Source organism: Akebia trifoliata, chromosome 15 (genome assembly GCF_017979445.1).
Source record: "Akebia trifoliata isolate Shusen 1 chromosome 15, ASM1797944v1, whole genome shotgun sequence".
NCBI lineage: Eukaryota > Viridiplantae > Streptophyta > Magnoliopsida > Ranunculales > Lardizabalaceae > Akebia > Akebia trifoliata.
In genome coordinates, this window is record NC_141389.1 from 901,010 (window position 1) to 927,581 (window position 26,572).

Below are 26,572 nucleotides of genomic sequence, written 5' to 3' on the forward strand. Positions count from 1 at the left end.
TGGAATCTCTAGAAACATTCTCCAATCCCAACTCTTTGTTGTAATAATTTTAGAGAGTTACTATTACCACACCAACTATGTACAATTCTTTGTTCATCTATAACTAGGGCTGTCAATGGGTGCTTATCAGTTTGAATTAAGTAATATTTGAATCAAAATCTAAAATTTTTATATGATATCCGAATTTGAATCCAATTATCCTATCAGATATCGAATAATATCTGATTAGAATTCGAATAATTTGTATATATAAAAAACATAATTTTTCCTTATCCAATTGATTTTTCATTATTAATTTTTTTTTATTATATATTATTTTATTTGTATAATAAATAAAATAAAATAAAATAATATATATTATATATTATTTAGAATCGGATTCCAAATGTTATTATCCGAAGCTGTATCCGATAATGATCCAAATATATAAATTATCTGAATTTGAATCCGATATCCAAATTTTTTGGATAATATCCGATTTTTCGATATTGAATTAGAATTTTCAACTATCCATTGACACCCTTATCTATTACATAAGAATTGATGTGTTAATAGTAAAATTTGTTGTGGTAATAGGAACTCTCTTTATTAAGAGGTTTTTTTTAATGAATTAAATATTAATTTTATTTATTTTTATTTATTTTTATTTATTTATTATTTTTTTAAATTTTGTTGTAGAACAAGAAGATGGGCCGTGGGAAACTCAACATGGAACTAATAGCCAAAGAGAAATCTAGAAATGCAACTTTTCTAAAGAGAAAGAAAGGATTGAAGAAGAAAACTTATGAGTTCTCAACATTATGTAGTGTTGATGCGTGTTTGATCATCTATGGACCCAAGCAAGGTGACCGTCCGATTGAGCCAGAAATATGGCCAGAGAATTATGATGAAGTTCATAGGATCATCAATCGATATCAATTATTAGATAGCGATGATCGTAGGAAGAGAAATCTCGATCTCTTTGACATGTTTAAGGATCGAAAGAAGAAAATCGAAGATGAACTCACTAAAATGCGTCGAAAGAACGAGGTAGAGTATCCAACTTGGGATGATCGAATCAATGATTTTACCGAGAATCAATTGAGGCAACTTCTTCTCACATTAGATTCTAAGCTTGATATGATGAACCAAAAAATTGGACTGATGAAGGGCAAGCAAAGGATCATGGAAGGAGAGACAGTGAAGTTTGAGTACTCCCATGCAACACAGAATCAAAACCCATGTCATTTGCAAAGTAATTATCTTGGGAACATTGGGAATGATTCTATGCATGTGCAGCCAATTACTGCTATGAAACCACTTGATCAGCATTTCAGCGACCCATCACTAATATTTGATAGTGGCCCACTGATGGCACCGATGGCTCCGATGATGCCGATGAATGGTTATAATTACCACGATTTCAATAGTGGGCCCGTTGGGAGCTTCTCTTATCCATCCCTGAACCGTCCATTTCTTTATGATCAGGGGATGAAGACATTGAATGGTATCGAATTCTCCAATATGGGTACATCAGCTTTGTGTCCGTACACACCGTATCTGACGCCAGGGACATCGATCCAGATGAATCTTCAGTCGTTCGATAATCATTTTGATTATCAAGATTCTCAGATCATGCACAGGAGTACTAGATTCTAAGGGAATCAAACACACTTGATATAGTTTTTATTAGCTTAGAATTTTGATTTTTATGGTAGATTGTAAAGTTTTGATTTCTTAGTTTTTTTTTTTTTAATTTCTAGAAAACTATGGTTTTCTGATTTATAGGTTTTATGAAGTTGGATTAAACTGTAAATCAGTCTGATTATGATTCACTGATTATGCATTAATTTGGTTTATATAATTGTTGATTAATTATCTCGGACGATACATCCGAATTATTTTCGTTGTCTCGGACAAGATTTGAAAAAAAAAAACCCTTAGAATTAGCACAAATCATGTCTTTGAGATGACTTGTCAACTTGTCTTGTTAGTGGACGATATGAAGACAACTTGGACGAGATTTAAAACCATGTTTTGGGCTGAAGAGAAACTAAACCCAATAAGAAAAAACACAACGATTCGGTTCGCAAAAATGATTTTCTATAATATCCAACCTTGATGAATCGTGCCACGAACTCGTTCCATCAGATTAATGATCTTTTTTTCTCTCGTATTGCACGAAAGTGGACAACGAAAGAAAAAAAAATTGGGGTTGAGTTGCCCAATTCAAGGAAATTTTGCATCCAAACACAACACTTGAATGTCATTGAAAAAGAGATTTTGTGTTCATTTTTCAATTTTTTTAAAAATAACTTCTGAAAATTTCGACAAACAGATAGTTTTACCTTTTAATCTTCGATGGTGACATTCAGTTTTAAGTAGAAAATCTGAAGAAATAACTTGTAACAAAAGCGTAATAATACGAAATAGAATTCGGCGATAAATTATCAATCTGCATCCATTTCTTCAAGTGCTGCTTTGGCTGCTGCTTTTGCTTCCTCTAAAAGCTCTTCTGGAACCTGAGAAATATCACAATAAAATACAAATAAGTATAAAAATGAACTCTAATTCCTACTTTTCTCATTGTTTCAATCACCGAAAATGCAAGTTTGCCCACTTTGATCATATTGGGGTTCTCAATGATTCAAACTCAAATTGATCAGATTATAGAAACAATTAGCCAAAGAAAATTATTCTGAGCCATTTAATTCTGTTTCATTTTTTGGACAATCCAAGAGATACAAAAGCATGTGATTCTTAGGAAGGTTATGATCATCCAGTGAACAAAAGGAGCTACTATTGGCACCCCAACTATTATTTATTACGCCCCCATTTAAAATATATATAAAAAATCATGATTTTCTGACACACACCCTGACGTGGCATAGACTAGAACCATAGATTTTTCCCTTGGTATACACAACTGTACATCCCCGTAAATATGTGCAGTTGTATATCCCGAGGAAAATAATCTATGATTCTAGCACATGCCACGTCAAGGGGCGTATGGAGGCATGTATCAGATTTGGGGGGGGGGGGGCGCCCTAACACTTTGTGATGTTGAAGCACTTAAGTAAACCAAACGTTTGTAATGTTTGAATACTGCATTTTAATCTTAAATTAGGTGTGCTAAATAATTTAAGAAATTGGGGTGCCAATAGCAGTTCTCTTGAACAAATTTTGACCTACAAATTCCTAATTGAGAAGCCTCAAATTATGGTTTATATGTATGGGACGGGTCCAAATCATCAACGTTGATTCCTACATATAGCACTAAATATGTACAGGAACATTTGCGTTTTTGGAAGATGACCCCTCAAGTTTTTTGCGGGTTGAGTCGTAAACATGGCACGTGTGCATGCAAAATCATAAATGTTTTAGGCCCACCCACTACTCATCTATTCTACTAATCGTGGATATGACTAGACTAGTAGTTGCTTGACAATGTAAGTCTCAGATTAAGAAGGCCTTGAAGATTAAAAAGAATAGAGAAATTCTATTGGCACACCAACTTTTGCTAATGCCAAGCCAATTCATAAGTAAATCACCAAAGAATTAGCACACATCTTAGGGTGATGTTAGCAAAAAGTTGGGTGTTGCAATAGAGCTCTCTAAAAATAAGGAAGGTTTCCTCCTCAGCTTAAGAACAATGAGATTACCTTCTGATGTTGGCGGTTTGACTCATCACAAGCCCAGCTCATTTCCAATTCGAAGGCCTTGTCTTTTGCCTCATCATGTACCCCATAAATTCTGTGTGGCAGAAAAAGAAAATGTGTCATTTTTATATAATTTTTGTCTAAAAATTTAAAGAAAATCTAAAGGAAAAAAAGATTGACCCAAATGACATGAAAAACTAAGAATGCTTCCTTCAAGTATCAAAGCTAACTATTTACAAGCTTTTGAAGTGTTTAAAAATTACCTGTTCTGAATTGCAAACAATGTTACCCATCAAAAGATAATTGCAACCAATGCAACTTTTTAAATATATATACCGTTGAAAGTTAACAAACTAATTCCAAGAAAACAATATTTTAGATTGGTAACGCTACAAATAGGGCGTAGAAGAAATTGTCAAAAAGTTTGGATCCAAAAATTGCACCATTCTAACAAAACAATCTTTGTCACAAGATTCACAACTACTCATTTCATGACTCAGCTTTCACTCCAAGGACAATTAACATTAATCTAAATGTTGGGCTTGGACCCATAGCACAGTTGGTTTCATACATTGCAAAGCAACTTTGAGGTCGTGAGTTCAAGTCCAGTTTACCATAAAAAAATAGGGAGTTCTCTTCCCCTGATCCTTATTACTTTTTTTCTTGACCTGATAAAATTGTCACTGTCCTTACCAGCGATACATGCATTATTGTATAAAGAGACGCAATTTCTGACACCCCCTCTGACATACACCCCTGACATGGCATGGGCTAGAACCATAGATTTTTCCCTTGGGATACACAACTGTACATCCCCATAAATATGTGCAGTAGTGTAACCCGAGGAAATAATCTATGATTCTAGGGGGGGTGTCAGAAAACCATTATTCTTGTATAAATATAAGTGCAAAAAGTAAATAATACAAGAAAAAAAAATCTAGCTAAACAACCTATAAAAAAAGAGGATGTATTACACTCTTGTATAAGAAAAACATGCACTAAATAATAAGTGATCCTATATGTTGATATATGCACATCAACACATTTATATATTATATATACATGAGTTGATAAGTTCTTACTCCTGCTAGTGGGCTCATGGGGATTTGATGTTGGACAATCCAACCGAACAGCAGATCATGCTCAACATGACTATTATTGTCATAAAAAAATTAGTCCATGCTCCACATATGTATAAAACAAGTTTACTTTAAATATCGGTTTAAATGTACAATCCAGATTTTTAAACTTCAACCACTACCAAAATGGCCAATTTGGAGGGTCATCTATCTGATGGACAGTCTAGATTGGCCACGTCAGTGCTTCATATGTAAAAATAAAAACATGCATCAAAGTTAAAAGAGTATCGAATTGTAAAGTTCTACAAGTAATCAAAGTGATTCGAGGACAACTATTGCAGAAAAGAGAACAGAAGAAACAATGACAAATATAACCACTCACATCTTGGCAACTTCAATAACCCCTTCCCTGCAAGTCATTTCGGAAAGCTTCAACTTCTCGATCTCTCTGTCCATAGCATCCAATTACAATATCAGAAGAACCATCTAAATGTGTCAGCATAAGAATGTAAAATCAAGACAATTACATGCAACAAGAGAAATTTCAATAGTAGAAGTGAGATGTGGATAATTTTCCTTCAAACCATTAATTAACATACAAATAAAATCATCATTCATTTATTTCCAAGTTCAGAACACGTGACACACCAATAAAAAAAGGAGTGAATTTTTCTTAACAAGTGCAAGGAGAGGATATATAAGCAATCACCAAGTAGACAATAACAGTCTAACAATGGGATGCAGACATTTTTGGCATTTTGGGCTGCTTTCCTCTATCGGTCAGAGACCAATTCGAGTCTTGGATAGTTTCGGAATCTTTTTCTCCTTGACTACGTGCATTTTCTGGTTCTTACTCCTTTTGCCATTTACAGGGGTATTGGGAAAGAAAGGAACCAACGGGTCTTTGAAGGAAAGGAAGCTTTCGATAAATAATATTATTGTGTCAATTAAAGATTTTTTATATTCTTGGTGTAAAGCCTTTGAAGAGTTCAAAGGAGTCTTCTTTGAGGATTTCATTAGGCGTTGGGATTGGGTTTGTAGGCTTTCTTGATTGTTTTCTGGGGTTTTTGCTTGTTTTGTACTTCTTTGTTGGTCATGTCAACCACATTTTATTAGTTGTTTTTACCCATCTAAAAAAAGAAGAAAGAACAGGGCAAACAATCAACAAATTTCCAAAGAAGAACATGTTTAGGATTTTTATTATATAAAAAGATGATTATGGTTGTTCTATCCTTATTTTTCGGTCCATTAAGTCCCATTCCCCTCAATGTACGCATTTACCACTATGCCATCGGTAAACTGTCCATATGGTATAAGGGCCTAAGCAATGCGTTTGCTTAGGTTCCTGAGAAAGGAATAGATTACAAAGTACTTACGTTTTAGCAGCCTGCCTTCCCTTTCCAATCGCAGCGCCAAAATACCTCTACAACAAATTTCCCAAAGTAAAATTAAGAAATAGAAAGAATCACATAAAACATGACTACAAAAATATGAAACTTATTTGTAAAAAAAATCTGAATTTTCTTAGTATCCCTAATGGCTTCGGTTTTGATGGCACTAACTCACATAGGAAACACCAGAAGGTTCAACGAGGTATAATTGTGGTCCATCTCGGTCGTAACCTCCAAGAATTACTCCACACCCAAAAGGTCTGCAAGAAAAAAAAAAAGGGGGGGGAAGTATGGTAGGAAAAGAAAGAAAGAAAATGTTTCAATAGGTACAAGGCAAGACCATATGCTCCCAAACCTTAGCCACCAGTAAAGAGTGCACAGATGCACATAACTAGCAACACGTTCAGCGAGTTCCTTAACAGGTATTGGTTCCCCATAAACCCTGCAAATGAGAACGTCACAAACTATAGAAGAACATATGGAACAATGTAAATGAGTCACTATGATGCAATTTATCTTTGGGTTTTTGTGAATGAATTTGTCCAAGATGTCCAGCTAAGTTTATCATGAAGTTGTTTAGATGGGCGTGCAACCATATTTTAAAATAGTGGTATGGATTAACATGGTGATAAATTGAGGGAATGAAACGTACCATACAGGATGAAAACTGATACAATGAAACAATTATGGTCCCCTTTGCATATGCAAAGACAGGAAGATGCATTATACTCATAGTGACAAAAACCTGCGATTTGTCCCAAAAATCATTATTTTAATTGTTCTCGATTAAAAAAATAGTGAAGTTTTCAAAAAAAATCACGATTAATCAGATTTAATAGACGTTTTTTTTTTAAACAAAAAATCACAGATTATTTTTATTTTAGCATTTTTATGTGTTATTTCCCATATTCACATATCCGAACCCCGAATTATTTCCCATATTCACATATTTTTCTGTTCTATTTATTTCGAATATGAAACTTATGACATGTGTGTGTTATGTGTATCGATTGAATGTTTCAGTTAATGAAAAAACTGATATGGTATCGACCGATATATTCAATATAAACCGATACATTCCAGAAACATTCAACGTTTTGTGGTCAATATCGGTCTTGACCGATACCGACTTTTGTGGGTAATCTACTGTACTGACGGCGACAACAAACAAGACAATTCAGAAGCTCGATGCCTCGAAGTACACAGGGATGTTCTAGATTTTATGGGTGGTTTCGTCAGATATTCATATTAATGCTGACAAGTGATTTCACAATGCTAACCTTTCATAGTTAGTTGCCTCAGACTTGGTTCGTGCAACAATTTGCCTCCCATCAGCTGCTAATCCAGCCACAGCCTGCGATTGGCAAAGCACCATAAGCTTAGACACTTACAAGCAAACGAGAACAAGAGAAACAGAAGGGCAAAGCTGCTTTTGATTCAGAATCAACTTCCATTACAAACAATGCATGAAACAAACAATCCTCCCAATTCCCTAATGGGTGTGTTGATTTGTATTGTTTTTTCTAAAAACAAATTCATTCCACCTTCATTTTGTCTCAGTTGAGACGTTTTGCTTTGTTAACCTACTGAAAAACCTAACGAGATCAAGATTTAAAACTTTGTCTATTGCAACTTGTTTAGGAAATAGAAACATGATAAATATATATTCAAATAAGAACCCAAAAAGTATCAAAGAACAAGAACAAGTCATGACAAGAAACGCCAACTTCCCCTCCCCAAAGATAAACACTCTAATATCATATACCTCCTCTTTCCTGTGAGAATGAAACCTCCATTCAAATATTCTTCCATAGAAAAAGAAACTTCGAAGGAGTTTATAATAGTGGAATCCTTGGCAAAATACTTCACTCAAACTCCACACATCCTTATACATTAAAGTTTCAATACAATATAAAGCATAAATTCCATATCCACATTGTAATGGTCTAGTGAGACAGCCAATGAATTCCGAACAGCTTCAGACCAAGCTAATCCACACTATTTTGATAAAGCTTCCCTTTTTGGGTAGCAGTATTTTTAAGCGGTTCAAGTTGAGTTCCAGTGCTTTATGAAATCCTATAGTTCGGGCTAGGCTGGTTATCATCGGCAATTCGAGCAGATTGGGTAGAGGTCCACTGCCACCCCTACAAATGAAATGGTTGGAACACTCGTTCAAATGGAACCAGCTTTCAAGCCTGCCTTTACAGGGTGAAAGCTGGTAGCATGGTTATTAACATATTTGGCAATCATTTCTTGAAATAGTTCTAGTTTTGTTTTTAAACCCATTTTTTCTAACATAATTACTACTTCCTAAGCTCTACATGCATTCAACATCCATTCTATCCGAATACAAGTAGTGGAGGATCCATAACAACCTTAAAAGGTCACTTGACTGTTAGTGTATATTTTCCTCTACTCACAGGAGTGTCATACCCTAGTTAAGCCTTGTGACCCTCTTATATTCACAGTTCTCCCACTTTCCAACAGATCGGACTTTTGGAGTAGTTGGTTGGTTAACATGCTATCAGAGTGCTAGGTTCGTATAGGTCATGGGTTCGATTCTTTTCACCCTAAGAAAGAGAGGGAGAGAGGGAGTGTTGAGTGTATATTTTCCTCCACTCTCGGGTGCGTCATACCCCAATTATAAGCCCCATGACCCTCTTATATCCATAGCTCTCCCCCTCTCCGACAGATCGGTCTTTTGGAGTAGTTGGTTGGTTAACATGGTATTAGAGTGCTAGGTTCGTATAGGTCACGGGTTCGATTCTTTTCACCCTTGTGGGTGAGAGGGAGTGTTGAGTGTATATTTTCCTCCACTCTCAGGTGTGTCATACCCCAATTATAAGTCCAATGACCCACTTAAATTCATAGCTCTCCCCCTCTCCAACAGATCAGTCTTTTGGAGTAGTTGGTTAGTTAACACAGTATCAAGAGTGCTAGGTTCATATAGGTCATGGGTTCGATTCTTTTCACTCTTATGGGTAAGGAGAGTAGAATGTATATTTTCCTCCACTCTCGGGTATGTCATACCCCAGTTATAAGCCCCATGACACTCTTATATTCATAGCTCTCCCCCTCTCCAAAAGATCGGTCTTTTGGAGTAGTTGGTTGTTTAACAATGACAAGTGCCATTTTACACCAACATACAAAAATTCTATAATTTAAAGCCAATTTATCGATTTCGAAATAAATACATACATATATGATAATTTTTCTAGGTAAGTCTTTGTAAATGAAAAATGTGTTCTCCAAAACCTCAAAATCAGGAATTATTTAAAGAGAAGATAAATTAATCAAAAATAAAAATAAAGCATTAAAATTAAACAATAAAAAAGGAAACCCAAAGAAAATTACCATGCCAGAGTGGCGATGAACCGAGTGAATTCTCCTATTCGAACCAGGTAACATCATCTTTGATGCTATGAGCTTCTCTACACCCTAAACAAACCCCATCAAAGCTAACATTAAACCCTAAAAAAAGAGGAAATTTAGAGAAACCCAATGTAAAGGAGCTTTACCATAACAATCCCATCCTTGCATTTGATCCCAATAACAGTCCTGTAAACAAGATTATCGAAGAAAAAAAATGAAATTTTGAAAGAAACCCAGTTATATAAAACTGAAGAACAGAAGACCCATCATGAGTAATCGATCGTACCCACTGTTATCGACTGCTTTGGCTGCGTATTCGATCTGAAAAACGCGACCATCTGGAGAGAATGTGGTGACTGACAGATCGTAACCGGTTCCTATGCTACTCATCTTCTTCTTCTTCTCTTCTTTTTCTTCTACTTTGTGTTCTTAAATCACTCAAAATTTACCCAAAAACCTAAGAAGCTTTCTTCGATCACAAGAAACAAAGAAAATGAGAGTAGAAGATGGTGTTGGGCGGGCCAAACCGAACCCGATGGGTTCAACCCGATTTTGGGTTGGGTTTGGTCACGATTAGCTAGTTTGGGTTGGGTTTGGGCTTTTTTGTTTATTTTATAAAATCAAATCGGATTAGGTCGGGCATAGACATCGGATTGCCTGATTTTCCTAAAGCCCGACCTCAAACCCAATACTAGCCTTAGGGGTGTCAATAGGTACTCATTTAATCAAACTAAACTGGAATCAAAATAGAAAATCTCTATTTTGGTCCCTTTTTATTGGAACCGATTAGAGTTAAGTCTAAAATGGAACTGTAGCTGTTATATTCTATCCAATGGGTACCCGCAAGTACTCAGAATCGATTTGTTTTGTCAAATTTTTTTATACCTTAAATGATTTCCGTAATCCTTTTATTTCAAAATTAATGCATGGTATATAATCTTCTTCAATTTTTCATATAAATTATGGATTAGTGCTTAAAATGCGCTCTTTTTTCTAAAAATCTATTATTTTTTAAGAAGATAATTTTGTGTTTTTGAAAAAAAATCATTAATTTATATTTTAGTATAAAAAATTATAATTAAGTTAATAATTTTTTAGATAATATGTTAATTTTTTATATATATAATGATTTGCATTTTTTTTTCTCATTCAATTCTTGAGGACTAGAAATGGGTACCCATGATTTTTGGTGGTTCTGATTCCGTTTATTTTGGAACTAGAACCAAAATCGACAAAAATTTAATATTTATGAATTAGAGTTGTCATTATCATTAATTTAAATTTTTGTTTTAAAAATTGAAAATAAATAGTCTAGCTTTATAATTTGTTGTGTCATTTAACATCATGGAAGGGCATTTTTGTAAATTAATAATCCCTATGTTCATATGCCTCAACTCCACGAAAATTTTCCAATGTGCAACAGAGTAAGTTAGGAAATCACACAATTTTGAACACACGATAAGAGGGGCCAACCCTTGTTGCAAATTTTATCCAACTCTTCCTTGCCTTCTACATGCCAAAGAAGAAAATATATATTCTTTGTGGGCTCCCTCATGGTTGATATATTGATGCATCATTCTAGGATTCCCGATGGCGTTATTTAAAGCGAGTTGAGCTCAAGCACAAGATGTATTCAGATAAACAAGGGCCGTTCTTGTAAGACAATTTACAAATGAATTTCTAACATGCTTGGATCAAAAGAAATCTATTTGAAAGAGCAAATTACATTACCTCCATACACCGTAGCTTTGTATAAGCACAACTTTACAATCGATTGATAAGAAAAAATGAAGTTGACAAAGCATAAACATTATCTCCGCACATCTTAGCTTTCCACAAGCACAATTTTATTGTCGATAATCAAAAATCTATATAATCAGGTTGGATCCCACTCTCTTTGTCTCTAGATTTATATCCCATAAATAACATATCTAAAGGGCATGTTTTATCTTATTTACTTTTTCTCTTCTTCCACTTTTCAAAAATACCCCTAATTTTACACCTTCATCAATAATACCTCTCCAATTTTATTATTTTCCTCTTTTACTCCCTTATCCCCCCCTCCCTACAAAATAAAAAATAATAATAATAATAATAATAATAATAATAATACCCCTTCAACTTTATTAATTTTCTCTTTTGCCCTGTTAACCCCAAGAGGGTGCCCATGTTGTAGGCATTGACAAACTCTAGTGATATTGTAATGCACCATTAGAAAGATATCGATAAGACCTACAACATTAACCACAGACATTTAAAAAAAAAAAAAAAGAAGACTATTTCGCAGTTTAAATTTCTATTTGAAGTTGAACTCGGTTAGGTCTATATTATTTTGGCCGTAGCAGTTTTTATTTTATTTTTGGTGGAAAGGGGGTTCAGTTTCTAGTTTTCTTTACTATTTTAGGAAAAAAATAGATTTTTTGGTAAGTACGGATGCAGTTGGAAGTAGAATCAAATTAGGAATCTAAAAGTTTATTGAAGACATTGTAAGAGACACTTTTTGTTCATCCTTATTATTATCAATTTAATTTCAACTCTTTCAGAGAATTGTTTTTCATTGTGGATTCAAGACATGAACTCTAAAAACTCATTCAAGATTGGGCAACTCATCTCTATCTCTAAAGTATACGATCCAGAATTTCATTGGGAATTGCTTCCTAAACGTTTCATTTGAGATCGAAATCATCTTGGCTCAAATTTTGAAAAACAATAGCTACACTCATCAAATAAATGTCTCATATCAGTTTCATACAAGATCCTTATAGTAATAATTAACAATTGTAATCAAGGTTTGCATCGTTGAAACAAAGTCGCAGATGTCTCATACAGAAATCAATAAACAAGTTGCGTTTCAAACTCCGCCAAATCTACGGAGCCAGACTCAATAGGAGGCATGAGATAAGCTGCCAAGAGCTCAGATGCTAATGCCGCAATGAGTGGTACCCTCTTTAAGTTCTGCACCAAGGGTATGTCTTCGGTCTCCCCAACGGCAAGAAGCTTTTCGTTGATCTCTACCATCCGATCCAACTTCCTCTTGAATTCCGGGTTCTCTACGTCTAGCACTGCTGGGAAAATCCTAGCTGTCGTGCGGTTAGTCTGCAAAATCAAAATTTTAGCAACCCAACTTTTATCATCAATGGATTAATAATAAAATGAGTATAGTAGAGATGATGTTGAGATGGATGAGCGGAAGGATTAGGAAAGAGAGAATTAGAAATGAACGCATTTGAGAAAATGTAGTAGTAGTTCTGATAAACGATAAACTAAGAAAAAGTTGACTGAGATGGTTTGGGCTTGTTCAATGAAATCTGATTATAGTCTCAGTTAGAAGAAATATTCGAGTTGAAAATCTTAAAAGAGTGAGAGGAAGACCTAAAAGAACGTGAATGGATATAGTGAAAGTGATATAAATTCACTCTCAGTATCAGATGACTTGGTTTTGGACAAAGTGGGATGGAGGAAAAAAATCCAGTTAACCACCCCAAATATGACTAGGAAATATAAATTAAGAGATGGTTTGGGCTTGTTCGAGAAATCCAATTACAGTCCTAATTAGAAGAAATATTCTAGTTGAAAGTTCTAAAAGAGTGAGAGGAGAACCTAAAAGAACGTGCATAGATACAATGAAAATAAATATAAATACACTCTCAGTAGCAGAAGACTTGGCTTTGGACAGAGTGGGATGGAGGAACAAATTCATTTAACCAACCCAAAACCTTTGTCGTAAAACTTTGTTGTTGTTGCTGCTTCTCATATAATCAAGACATAGAGAAGCCCGTGAAGTTTGGCTTTCGTGAAATGTTAGTTATAAGCGTAAAACATCGGTGCAAGAAAGGGTAGTCACAGGGAAGAAGATGGAAGAAAAAAAAAGCACGATTACCTCGATGATGACATGCATGTCAAATTCCTTTGTGTTAAGTCCGATGCCTTCGTAGAATGCTGTTCGTTGGCAATCGTTCAAGTACATTGTCACGTACACCTACAAAAATTCGACAATCCAAATAACATTGCCTTGTATATGATTGATTCAGACGGTAAACACACACACATTGCATGTAAATTAATTAGAAATGAGAAAAATACCGATAAGCAAAAGAATCGAGACCACAACTTGGCCTTCCAATCGTTGAGGAACTGCGGTTGCGCCTTCATCAATGCAGAGAAGAAATCTCCATGTCTGTTCTCATCTTGGCACCAATTCTCAAAATACTTGAAAATTGGATAAACTTGGAACTCTGGGTTGGCCTTAAGGTGCCTATAGATGGTAATGTATCTCCAATACCCAATTTTCTCGGATAAATACGTAGCGTAGAAAATGAATTTGGGCTTGAAAAATGTGTATTTTCTAGCTTTTGTGAGGAATCCCAAGTCCAATGCCAAATTGAAATCAGATAGACCCTTATTCAAAAATCTGTGTAAAAAAAAAAATTTTAATTAAATTAAATTAACATTTTTATTTGCTAATCTTTATATTCTTAAACATATATATTTTATAATTTAGTGGTGCAAAAATAAAAATAAAAAGAAATAATGCATATATAATTGCATACCCGGCGTGCCTAGCTTCGTCTCTGGACATGAGCGAGAAAATCTCGGCCACCACGGGATTGGTTTTCTGTAAAAATAATGCTCCCAAATATTAATTTAAATGGAAATTGAGAAAGAAGAAAAATAGCCATAAATCTATAATTTGGTATATATTTTAAGAATTAAAATGTGAATTTATGAAATAAAACTGATTTTATTTGTAAGGTATATAAATCATAGAGACAAAATTGGGGTTTGGGGATAATAAAAAAGAGAGCTGCTATTGGCACTCCAATTTCTTAAATTATTTCTCACACCCCAATTAAAGATTAAGATACACTGTTCAAACATTACAAAGGTTTGGCTCAAATTATTATCTCAACATTATAACAATCTCAAACAATTTCAGTAGTTGTTTACAGTTATGATTAGGCTCATATAAAATCCTAAATAAATAAATAAATAAAATAAAGCAAAGAATTCGACAAGTTTTCTATTGGCACCCCAACTTTTACTTACTCTCAACCATTCACTTATTTTCTTTATTTTTAATTGGAGTGTAATAACTAAAAGTTGGAGTGCCAATAGCAACTCTCATAAAAATGTAAAAAATATATGTGCATTTCATATATTAATTAAACTATAAAATAACATTCAAAAAAATGCTAAAAATAACCTGTAAATTCTTTTTTTCCAAGAATCGTTTATTAATCCTGACTTTGATTAAAAAAAAAAAATCGATTTAATCAATAACTATTAAAATCGTGATTTAATCGCAATTTTTAAAAAGATTGCATTTTTTATTATTATTTAGAGAGCTTCTAGTGCCACACCAACTTTTGCTAACGCCACCCCAAGATGTAGCCTAACACTTTGGTGATTTTCATATGAATTGGAATGGCGTTAGCAAAAGTTGGTGTGGCAATAAAATCTCTATTTTTTTTAATATTATATATATTTATATTAAATAATTATAATTTTTTTTCTTATTTTAAGGTAGATTAGCTCATGTTTAAGCCTTAAAAAGTCAAAATTTTAATTATATCCAACTTCTAGATGGATTTGTCATCCGAGAGATACTATTACCACACCAATTCCTATGTAAATCATCAAAGAATTGCTCACAATTGGTGTGGCAATAGCAACTCTCTATTTATAATAAATAAATAAAAAGTCAAAATCGAAAAATCCATCACTGGATTTCAACTTCGAGATGGATTATTGAAACACCCATTTAAAGAAATCAACGGTGGTGATCATTCGACGTACCTTAAGCCTTCTACCAAGCTCTTTATAGAGAAGAAACCCAGAGAACTCAGCAGTACAAGATCTCTCAAGAAACTCCACAAAGATTTGTCTAAGAGGCCCTTGAAGCTTATCTGCAGCTTCTTTGAATTCTTTGTTTCTAACAAAATGGGTCTGATTGTAATCAGTTTTAAATTCTTGGAGAAGTGCTTCAAACTCTGATTGGTTCAGATTCTTGTTGATCTCACCGTTGAATAGAGTCTCCATTTCATCGAAATCTGTGGTGTAGAATCTTGGAGTCAAGAGGGTTTCCTTGATTCCTGTTTTCTTGGGCTTTCTAGTAACTGATGAGGAAGCCATCTTGATTTTGGAGTAAAAAGGCCTAGTGAGAGTTGTGGGTCTTGGGTTGCTAAATTTAGGGGTGGTTCTGCTAAATTTGGAGATGGGTTTTATGAGGGCCATTTCTGTAGCCATTTTTGGAGGAAGTTTTAGCAGAGAGAGAGAGAGAGAGAGAGGGAGAGGAGAGATAATGGTGGGAGTGGGAAGGAATGAAAGAGTGAGCTTTATTGGATCTCATCTCATCCAATGAAATCTATGAGTTTAAATGGGTTTTTGACACGTGTAAGTCATCATATTACACTCATGATCCAATATGGGTGTATGTAAGAGAGCTACTATTGGCACCCCACTTTTTACTTATTACATCCCATTAAAATAGTTCGATATTTATAGAAACATGCACAACTTTTGTTCTAATTATGATTTTGATACGTCATTCATGTTATTTACAAAAGAACCGTGATAATATGATGCACCCCTGTGACAAACGCCCCTATCACAGAATCGTAGATCAAATGTCTTGGGATACACAAGAAAAATATTTATGATTCTATGTATTTCGAGGAAAATGATCTACACTTCTGTGATGGGTGCGTTTCTTAGAATGGGGCGTCATATTATCACGACTCTTTATGAAAACATGTACACAGTAAAAATTATTTACTTTTACACATCTATGGACTCGTAAATTTAAAAGTGATGAATTTATGAATTTATAAACATTAAAAGTGACGAATTACTGAGTTTGCAGACACGTAAAAAATGAATAGTGTACCACGTGCATGTCTTGGGAATTAAAATGAACAGTGTATCAAAATCGAAATTTCAACATATTCAATGTACAATTTAGAGATTCATTCCTAAAAATATAATAAAAATGAATGATTAAAAATAAGTAAAAATTAGGGTGTCAATAAAAATTCTCTCATCTTTTATTTTATTTTATTAGATTTTTATTTTTAAACGAGTGTTATAATGTTTTCCAAGGTTTAGATTATTAAACCAAGTCTTTCTAATGTTAATTTAAGAAATCGGGGTGTAATAAATAAAAATTGAGGTGCAAATAGCATCTGTCCTATGTTATCATGGTTAATATGATGACACGTTGGGGTTTTTATGGATCTCATCTCATCCAAGGAAATCTATGAGTTTAAATGAGAATTTGACACGTGTAAGCTGATCATGTTGCACCCTTCATCCAATTGGGCTATTAACATAATTGGTTAATATGATGACACGTGGCCTTCGTTTTATTACAGTATGAATTGATTTTTGCACCACTGAAAATGTGTTCTTTTTTTAGAAAAATTACTTAAAGGACCCTATTGGAGGGACCTTTTTTTTTTAAATAGTCCCTAAGTTTTGGTGCGGCTCTTACGAATTCATATAGTAAGTGTTCTTTTCTTAATAATCCCTGGACCTCATCTCCCACATTTCTCACGATTGAATGTCCTAACTATTCGAACTCATCACTTTCATCGAAAATTTTTAGATTTTTGACATCCTAATCGAATTTCAGAGACTTCATTCCGTTAGAAAGAATTTAAGCAAGAAAAAGAAGTCATTTTCAAATATTTTAAAGATAAATGTAAAAAAATCAAGGTTTTTTTTCACTTTTTTTTTCATAGTTTTTGGATGAAAAGTGGTGAACTTGACAATAAATAGTGGTGAGTTCGACAGTAAAAATTGTGAACTCGACCATAAATAAAAAAACTACCGCACAAAACTAAGGAACTATTTAGAAATAAATCCCTCTGTTATGGTCCTTTAAATAAAATTTCCTTTTTCCCCCCAAATTTGTATCCATATATATTACTTTTTTACTATAAAATGGATTAGTAGATGCTCGATTATTATTATTTTTAAATAAATCACAAGCATTTAAATCATCGTAAATCAATTATTCTATAACTGACTCAGCTAAGATTTTCAAAATATCAGGCAACTCATCTTCGACATTTCATATTAAATATTTCACTTAGTTGTCTTTGTGACCCAAATTACTCGCCCAAGTCATCTTGGTCTCGAACAAGTTCACAAACTGTGTCATCAAGTCGTGACTCATGATCCAAAAAGGGCATGCAAAATGAGAAAGATGATTTGATCCTAAACACTTTGATTGATCCAACTTCTCTTATGGTTGATCGACATTGTCAGAATTTATAGTAATTAAGGCATTTATCGTCTGTGCGAGTGTGGATAATGTGATGCACACGTGTGTCGGTTAGCCTTATGTGTCAACAAGGGAAAATAGAGTGACATGGGGACACGACATTGTTGGTCCGAACCAACAAACACCAAACATGGGAGTGTTGATCACCGAATCAAGCTAAGCAAGTTAAATGGGTGACGAGAGATGAGCCGTTCCAATAACGGGTCCTCGAAGTTATCAAGCAAACACGTTTATGACTTCGATATAGAGTGAACGACAGTGATCTTACATACTCGACCAATAAAGTTCATGAGTGACACTACGGGATGTCATGGACAAGGGACACTAAGTAGGTTCCTATTTCCCAAAACAAAATTCTACACTTTCTTACCATAAATTTGACAATTATTTCATGTTCTATAAAGAGAGAAAACACCAAAAATAAAAAAATGAATACAACTAATTAGTCCCCAAAAAAGAGAGCATCAACACAACCTAATTTGCACTCAAACATGTAATTTTACTAGCTAACAATTGCAAGTCTAAAGTTTTAACTGAACAGAAGAAGAATTTTTGTTTTGTTTTTTGTTTGTTTAAATAGAGTATAAATGACATTCTTGAGCTTGGCATTTGTCCTTTACAGTTGAGAACTAACTCAAAGCATCCTTAACAACGAGCTTAACATTCGACGTGCGTGCATCATGACTAATCCGACATTTGCAAAGATCTGTTGTGGCAGTACCTGTTAAAAGACGAAGAATTAAAAGAAACAACCATATAAAAATGAAACTAAATTACGAATCCTACTATTTTAGGTGCAAATGAGTTTACTTTATAATTAGATTATGAAGCTGAGCTAGGAATTAAACTTTGAAGAAAGTGTCACAAATGGGTATCGAACTATCAATGGCTGCTATGGAACACTCAATCGTATTCAATGATCATGTTAGGCTTCAAGATGCATAATTCACTTTAATACTCGTGATGTCATAATAGAATAACAACTAATTCACCTAAATTGACTCGTAACTTAGGCTAGGATGCAAGCTTTGCAGCTTCGATTGCCACACGAACTTTCGCTAACGCCAACCCAAGATGTGTGCTAATTCTTTGGTGATTTACATATGAATTGGGGTGATTATCATCTTTGGTTTATAGAAAAAAATGTAATAATGAAACAGAAAATGAATCTATTAAGTAGTTCATCGTGACTCATTGGGGTGAATGAAACATATATTCATGTTGCACATGACCTAGATTTGCATTTTTTAACTATATCCTTCTCACTAGAAAGCCCATGCATTGTAAACTTGAAGTTTATGATTTAATCGAGAAATTCATAAAAGTCGTGATTAAATCGGTGAAGGAAAAGGTCACAATTTAATTGCGATTTTGTCAGTAAGTCGGAGAATTTGGTGACAATGATTTTGACAAACGTATGTTGTATGTTATAAACAAACTATTTTTTTTTCTTCTAATCAAGAGAAGCTTCCAAGTTCCAACCATAAGTTTGAGCAATATTACATTAATAAAAAGTGAAATAAAAGACAAATTACCTTTATGATTGCATATTCGAATTCGAAGTCGTAGTCGTAGTTTGGTGGGAGCTACTACCTTCATCACCGTTGGCATCTACAATGGTTCTCTCGCCGTTGTTGGAACTCTGTTCCAAGTCTCTTGATTCTTGGTTTGTAGGAAAGAAATATGGATCAACCACAATACCACCATCTCCATCCTTACTCTTCAAGCTGGCCTCGATACTATTATAATCCAAATTTTCCAAAATATCATTAATCGGGATACTTCCATCCTCTACGAGTTTATGTCCCATTTCTATGTCGATTTTCTCTTTTGAGCTGATTACACCTCCAATATTTGGAGTAGTGGACCCAATCTCTATATGATCATCTTCCAATACCCATGCTCGAAAATCGTTCATTGAAGGTGGGATCTTTGAGAAAAATATTTCTTTAATGTTCTCAAGTATTCCCTTATTATATGGATTCTCTCTCTTATCATATCGATATCGAAAGTTCTCGTAAGTTGTCTGCATTGAGCAAGAGAAGCAAGGATGAGAATATATGAGTAAATTAAGTATGGGAAATGATAACGTCTAAGAGCTCATGGGGATGTTAGCATTCTCCAACACTTTTTTTTTTATAATAATACTCCTACCCATTTTGTTTAGTAAAAAAGACAATGATATATTAGTCTTTTTATATAATAAATGTTTATTTGTGTAATTAATACTTGTCTCTTTCATAATAAATGCTAAGGGCATTTAATTTTTAGAATTAAATGTCTTATTATAATAAATGATTTGACAATCAATATAAACAAGCATTTATTGTGTAATAGACCAACATACCCCTATTTCTTTTTACTAAAAGACAAAATAAAAAGGGATATTATTAGAAAAATAAAGTGTTGGAAATTGTTAACGTCCCGTAAAATCTTAGATGTTAGCATTCCACATTAAGTATAGTTATTTTAGATCTAAGTATTGAACTTAGTTAGAATATGGGAACATGAAGAAGCCAACCCAATCAATAATGTTAATTCCTGACTATCTCACTTATCTATTGTTTGAGAGTTGTTATTGGCACCCCAAATTTGACTTATTACACCCCACTTAAAAATAAAGGAATAAGCGAATGGTTGAGAGTAAGTAAAAGTTGGGGTGTCAATAGAAACTTTCTTGTTTTGTTTTGTTTTTTTTTTTTTGCTAGATTTTAACTTTTTGGGTTTAGGTTTTTATATGAGCCTAATCATAATTGTAAACAACTACTGAAATTGTTTGAACGAGTGTTATAAAGTTGAGATTATAATTTGAGCTAAACCTTTTTGTAATGTTTGAAGAACGTGTTTTAATCTTTAATTGGGATTTGATAAATAATTTAAGAAATTGGAGTGTAATAAGTAAAATTTTGGGGTGCCAATAGCAACTCTCTCTATTGTTTTGAACAATCTATAAAAATTAATAATAATTGCAACAAGATAAAAAAAAATTACGTATATACAGTTAGCTGATCGATTAAGTACATTTTATTTTATTTTTAAAATCTGTGTAGATCGAATCATCAAATGGTGCGCCCCAAGACCAAACCACCATGAATGTGAGCCACATGCTTGGCGGGGACAGAGAGGGTGGCTTGCTCCAATTTTCTCATTTTGAAAAAAAAAACATATATATAGGGAAATGTTCAGCAACAAACATTTTGGCAAAACATTTTTCAAAACATGGGTTAGAGGTTTTGGAATGGGCTAATTTTTGGTGAGGATGATCTCTACGGTGAGGAGATCATCATCACCAAAAATCAGCCCATTCCAAAACTTCTAACCCCATCAAAAATGGTTTACAAAAAATGGACGGTCCAAAATTTTTCAACTTGTAAACTGAGGCTAAAAGTTTTGGAATGGGTTGATTTTTGGTGAGGATGATCTCCTCACCGTAGAGATCATCCTCACCAAAAATCAGCCCATTCCAAAACCTATAACCCATGTTTTGAAAAATGTTTTGCCAAAATGTTTGTTGTGGAATGGGACCCATATATATATATGGGGAATGCTAACGTCTAAGAACTCATGGGGACGTCAGCATTCTCCAACACTTTTTTTCTGATAATACCCTTATCTATTTTGTTATTTTGTGAAAAAGACAAAGGTATATTAATTTTTTTTACATTAAAAATGCTTATTTATGTAATGAATACTTGTATCTTTCATAATAAATGCTAAGGGCATTTAATCTTTAGAATTAAATGTTTTGTTATAATAAATGATTTGGCAATCAATGCAAACAAGCATTTATTATGTAAAGACCAACATACCCTTATTTGTTTTCACTAAAAAATAAAATGAATAGGGGTATTATTAGAAAAATAAAGTGTTGGAGAATGCTAACGTCCTCATAAGGTCTTGGACGTTAACATTCCCCTATAAATATATATAGAGAGCATTCGTAAGTCTTAAAGAAAGCCAAACATTTTTCAATATAGGGCTTAGAAGTCTTGCCCCAATTTACAAGTTGAATAATCGTAGACTGTCAATTATTTGTAAACCACTTTTGATGGGCTTAGAAGTTTCGGAATGAGCTAATTTCTTGTGAAGATGATCTATTCACCATAGAGTTCATCCTCACAAAAAAGCAGCCTATTCCGAAACTTCTAGCCCATATATTGAAAAATGTTTGGCACAAGTCCTAAACATTATCAAAATCTATGGTGCTCAGCAACACCATATATTTATTTATCACTCTTTAGTACCATATATCAATGTTCACTTATTTCCATCATTAAGTTTTTCAATTGAGGAGGATGAAGATCACCTGGTTTGTGCAAGCCAAATAGGAATGGAAAACCATGAGCCCGCCAACAAACCAAAAGGCTATGAAGCAATATACTATGAGAAAAACTGATATGGCTTGTTTTGACATTGTTGTCCTTATAGAGTTGTCATGCTTTTGCTCAATTAGGTTGACCCAAGAAAAAATAAAGACATAGATGCACTGAAAAGTCGAGGTTGATATAAACAAGAAGAAGAACTGATAGTTACGCTGCAAAGAACAACATGTAGGAGGCTCGTCAGTTTCTAGCAAAACCAATTAAACATTACTAAGAAAAAATCAATTTAACCGAGTCAACTGGGGTTTGACACACCCAAAACTGGAGGAAAATACACACTCAACACTCCCCCCCCCCTCCCCTATTAGGATGGAAAGAATTGAACCTATGACTTATACAAACCTAGCACTTTGATACCATGTTAACCAACCAACTACTCCAAAAGACTGGCATTTTGGAGAAGGGGAGAATTATGAATATAAGACGATCACAGGGATTAATTAGGGTATGACACACCCGAAACTAGAGGAAAATATATACTCAACACTCCCCCTCACCCATAAGGATGGAAAGAATCGAACATGTGGCTTATACAAACCTAACACTCTAATACCATGTTAACTAACCAACTACTCTAAAAAAACCAATCTCTTGGAGAGGAGAACTATGATCATAAGAGGGTCACAGGGCTTAACTGGGGCATGACACACCCAAGACTGGACGAAAATATACACTCAACACTCCCCCCATCCATAAGGATGGAAAGAATTGAACCCGTGACCTATACGAACCTAGGACTCTGATACCATGTTAACCAACCAACTACTCCACAAGACCGATCTTTTGAAGAGGAGAACTATGATTATAAGAGGGTCATGGGACTTAACTGGGGTATGACACGCCCAAGTTTAGAGGAAAATATACACCCATCACTCCCCCTCACCCATAAGGATGGAAAAAAATCAAACTTGTGACTTTTACGAACCTAACACTCTAATACCATGTTAACCAACTAACTACTCCAAAAGACGGATCTCTTGGAGAGGAGAACTATGATTATAAGAGGGTCACAGGGCTTAAGTGGGGTATGACACACCCAAGAGTGGAGGAAAATATACAATCAACACATAACATTGGAAATGATCATGATAATTTTTTTTAAGAATTAAACAACATTGTATTTGAATTTTGACATTACTTACTACTCCAATGCACTGACCAACCCATGGGCAGTGGTGATCAAATCTCTGAACACAATTGTTACAGATCGAGCAATGGGATGTACGGGGTGGTCGATATAGGAAACAAGTGTCACAATACTTCACTTTTATCGCATGACCATTTACAATGACATCCCTTGTTCGAGGTAATTTCAAATGAGGGGTTCTCCCATTGACCCATTCCATAGATGGGGTAGTTATGTCAAATGATTCAATCGATTCAGGGGGTCGTGAGTTTCGAGGTACAATGCCCGGATCTCTACCAGATGTCAAGAAAAGAAACACCAATTCCTGCATAATTCATCAAAGCATTAGATTTAGTGGTTTCAAATTGAACCATTGATAGATTAGTGAGGAGACGTGATTTTATTTTGCATGTTGGAACAAACTTATCTCTATTTCAACCACACAAACACACACACCCAAGCCTCCATACTAACATGTAGGATTGGACATAGATGTGTAGTGTCAAACACAATGCTAATAGAAATTGGAAAGTTCAAAACATAAGAAATCGATGAAATATGTTAAATCATGTTCTATTGCCAAATTATACTTTATAATGTTTCCCTACACTTAATTGTTTCGATATGAAGGATTAGTCTATTTTTAATTGTTTGGTAAATATTCTTCAAAATCTTAAATCAAAATTGTCTCTCTCTCCAAAATCTAAGATGAGTAGGACCGATATATATATTTTTTTCTCGATATAAAGGATTAGTTTACTTTTAATTGACATTAGTAATAGAGAAAGATTTGATTTTATAGGCCTTGATGACTTATAAAATAACCGTTCCTTTATATATTATGGTTTAGATAAAGAGAAAGAATTACTAACCAAAATGGTGACAATCACTCCCACAAAGAGTACAGGATACCCAAGAAGATAACCATTCTCTTTGATCTTCAGAATCACTTGAAAACAAAATGCTAATGAAGGACCTCCTACTAGGAGTGTCGATAAGAACAACGACGCCACATCAGGACCAAAGATAATTCTCCCACCACAAATAAATCTCTGATAATAACAAAAGAAGTTTTGTTAGTGTTAGTTGGTCTACAAAATATAAATCATCCGGAATCGCATAAAGTCATTATGTTACTATAGTATATTTTCAACAAGTTGAACACTAATTTTCAAACTCACATTCAACCTCACAGATTTGATCTCCTTAAACATAAGAAAAAGAGTCGTACTCGAGTGACCTCATATCGCACTTCTTGACGTGAAAGTGGATAGGAACCATAGATGCTTTATCACTCGTATCTTGGTGAAAAGCATCTACGGTTCCCATGCACTTTCACGTCAGGGTGTGCGATGTGAGGTCCAATCTTGAGGTCACTTCCTAAACACTAAAATAAATTGTTGGTTTCCAATATCAATTTATTTTTATAATTTTACCGTGATACCACCAAACAAGCACACACAAACCCAAAAAAAAAAAAAAAAAAAAGCAATTAAAAAAAACAAAATTTATGTATTAAACTTAAAACAAACGAAGATTTGATTGTGAAGGTTAATTTGCTGGAATTTCATTTTCGATTTACTTTATTTAAAAATAAATGGAAAATCCCATGCTTTCATTTAATGATCAAATATGCAAAAATCAGGGAGTCTACAATTTGTATTTCTTTTGTTTTAGGGGAACTAAAAATACAAGTATTGTTGGGATCAAACAAGCATATCATGATTAAATAAATTATCCAACAATACCAAATCCACGATTAACAAAAATACATGAAATTAATGAATGAAACATTGCATATTTGCTTCTTTTTCGAATTCAATCTTCATAAGTGCCCACACAAAAACCAAAAAAACCAACTCGTTTCACAATCAAACATGCACACCCGATCAAGAAAATCATCCAATGAGACCAAATTCGTGATTCTGAAATAATCTAATGAAGACCCACATTGGTTATTTGCTTCTTTTCCAAATTCAATCTTCATAAGTGCACACACACACACAAAAACCCAATTCATTTTACGATCAAACGCGCACTCCCAATCAAGAAAATCATCCGATGAGACAAAATTCGTGATTCTGAAATAATCTAATGAAGACCCACATTACTTATTTGCTTCTTTTCCAAATTCAATCTTCATAAGTGCACACACACACACACACACAAAAACCCAATTCATTTTACGATCAAACACGCACTCCCAATCAAGAAAATCATCCGATGAGACCAAATTCGTGATTCTGAAATAATCTAATGAAGACCCACATAGCCTTCTTTCCAAAACCATCCTTTACAAGTAAAATAAAATAAAAACTAATTCATATAATGATCAAACAAATCAAATCCATGATATAAGAAATCAAAATAAGACATAACCAAAGGAAGACCCACATTGATCCCTTCTCAAATTCATTCTTCAAAATTCAATTTATGATCAAACAACAGCATTAAAGCAATAAAAAGAAATGAAATTTGGGGCAAAAACATGAACTTTTTAAAAAGAGAAGAAACCTTACATTGCTTCCCTTCCATTCTTGATAAACCATCCTGGGTATGGGCGAGGCCATATCTTTATAACAGATACCCAGACTCTGATCTTGATTTTCGATCATAAGATCGAAGATTGAATTTTTTTCAAAGACCCATCTAAGATAAAATTTGAACTTTTGTTCTTCAAAGAAAGATACAGAATTTTTTTGTTTTTTTTTAAGTGTAATGGGTTGGTGTTTTCTTCGTCTGTCTCTGTCGATCAAAACCAGCTGCCTTTGCTCAAAATACTCTAACGGATCAATCCAAGGACGTCTTCTTCATTGTTTTCTCTCTCTCTCTCGTAACGACTGACTCGGCGGATTTTCCAATTTCCCGCGACTTTTTCGCGGGAAAACAACAATGTCATTCTTAGTGTCAGCTCTACTAAATACGTAAGAGATTTAAAAAAAAATAAAAAGAGCTGCTATTGGCACCCAAAATTAACTTATTACACCCTAATTTCTTAAATTATTTAGGGACCAACTAGTTGCACACCACTAATTGTTGATAGCACACCAACATAAAAATCCTTTATTTTTAGAGTTGCTATTGCCACACCAACTGTGCACAATCGTTTGGTGATTTATATAGGAATTGGTGTGGCAATAGTAGCTCTTTTTTTATAATCTCTATTTTATCTGATGGCTTGCACTCCAATACATAACCTTTATTTTTTCTTGTAGTTTTATATTTTCTGCCTCTACACTTTGCTCATGTTCTGTGATTGATTTTGTTCGCTTTCTTTGGTTCTAACTTAAGGTAATAATT

The 26,572-nt window shown here is 34.0% G+C and overlaps 4 protein-coding genes across 4 annotated transcripts; 1 reads left to right on the forward strand and 3 right to left on the reverse strand.

The window, feature by feature from the left end:
• Positions 1–687: 687 nt before the first annotated feature.
• On the forward strand, positions 688–1,638 carry LOC147383770 (agamous-like MADS-box protein AGL103). Its single transcript, XM_086426188.1, has one exon. The coding sequence runs from the start codon at positions 688–690 to the stop codon at positions 1,636–1,638; it is 951 nt and encodes a 316-aa protein (XP_086282314.1).
• A 605-nt stretch (positions 1,639–2,243) lies between these two features.
• LOC147383771 (proteasome subunit alpha type-3-like) lies at positions 2,244–9,960 on the reverse strand. The gene is made up of 10 exons (XM_086426186.1): positions 9,767–9,960; positions 9,627–9,666; positions 9,463–9,546; positions 7,389–7,462; positions 6,464–6,550; positions 6,284–6,368; positions 6,094–6,140; positions 5,100–5,165; positions 3,642–3,732; positions 2,244–2,501 (listed from the first exon to the last, which is right to left on the reverse strand). Exons 1-10 carry the CDS (start codon positions 9,868–9,870, stop codon positions 2,430–2,432), a joined length of 750 nt encoding a protein of 249 aa, XP_086282312.1. The 5' UTR covers positions 9,871–9,960; the 3' UTR covers positions 2,244–2,429.
• Positions 9,961–12,174: 2,214 nt separating this feature from the next.
• Positions 12,175–15,774, reverse strand: CRD1 (dicarboxylate diiron protein, putative (Crd1)). The gene is made up of 5 exons (XM_086426185.1): positions 15,277–15,774; positions 14,031–14,095; positions 13,564–13,891; positions 13,361–13,459; positions 12,175–12,576 (listed from the first exon to the last, which is right to left on the reverse strand). Exons 1-5 carry the CDS (start codon positions 15,724–15,726, stop codon positions 12,313–12,315), a joined length of 1,206 nt encoding a protein of 401 aa, XP_086282311.1. The 5' UTR covers positions 15,727–15,774; the 3' UTR covers positions 12,175–12,312.
• Positions 15,775–18,126: 2,352 nt separating this feature from the next.
• Positions 18,127–26,158, reverse strand: LOC147383773 (putative protein S-acyltransferase 4). The gene is made up of 6 exons (XM_086426829.1): positions 25,792–26,158; positions 24,145–24,324; positions 23,289–23,597; positions 22,071–22,298; positions 19,300–19,790; positions 18,127–18,485 (listed from the first exon to the last, which is right to left on the reverse strand). Exons 1-5 carry the CDS (start codon positions 25,885–25,887, stop codon positions 19,302–19,304), a joined length of 1,302 nt encoding a protein of 433 aa, XP_086282955.1. The 5' UTR covers positions 25,888–26,158; the 3' UTR covers positions 18,127–18,485; positions 19,300–19,301.
• Between the last annotated feature and the right edge of the window lie 414 nt (positions 26,159–26,572).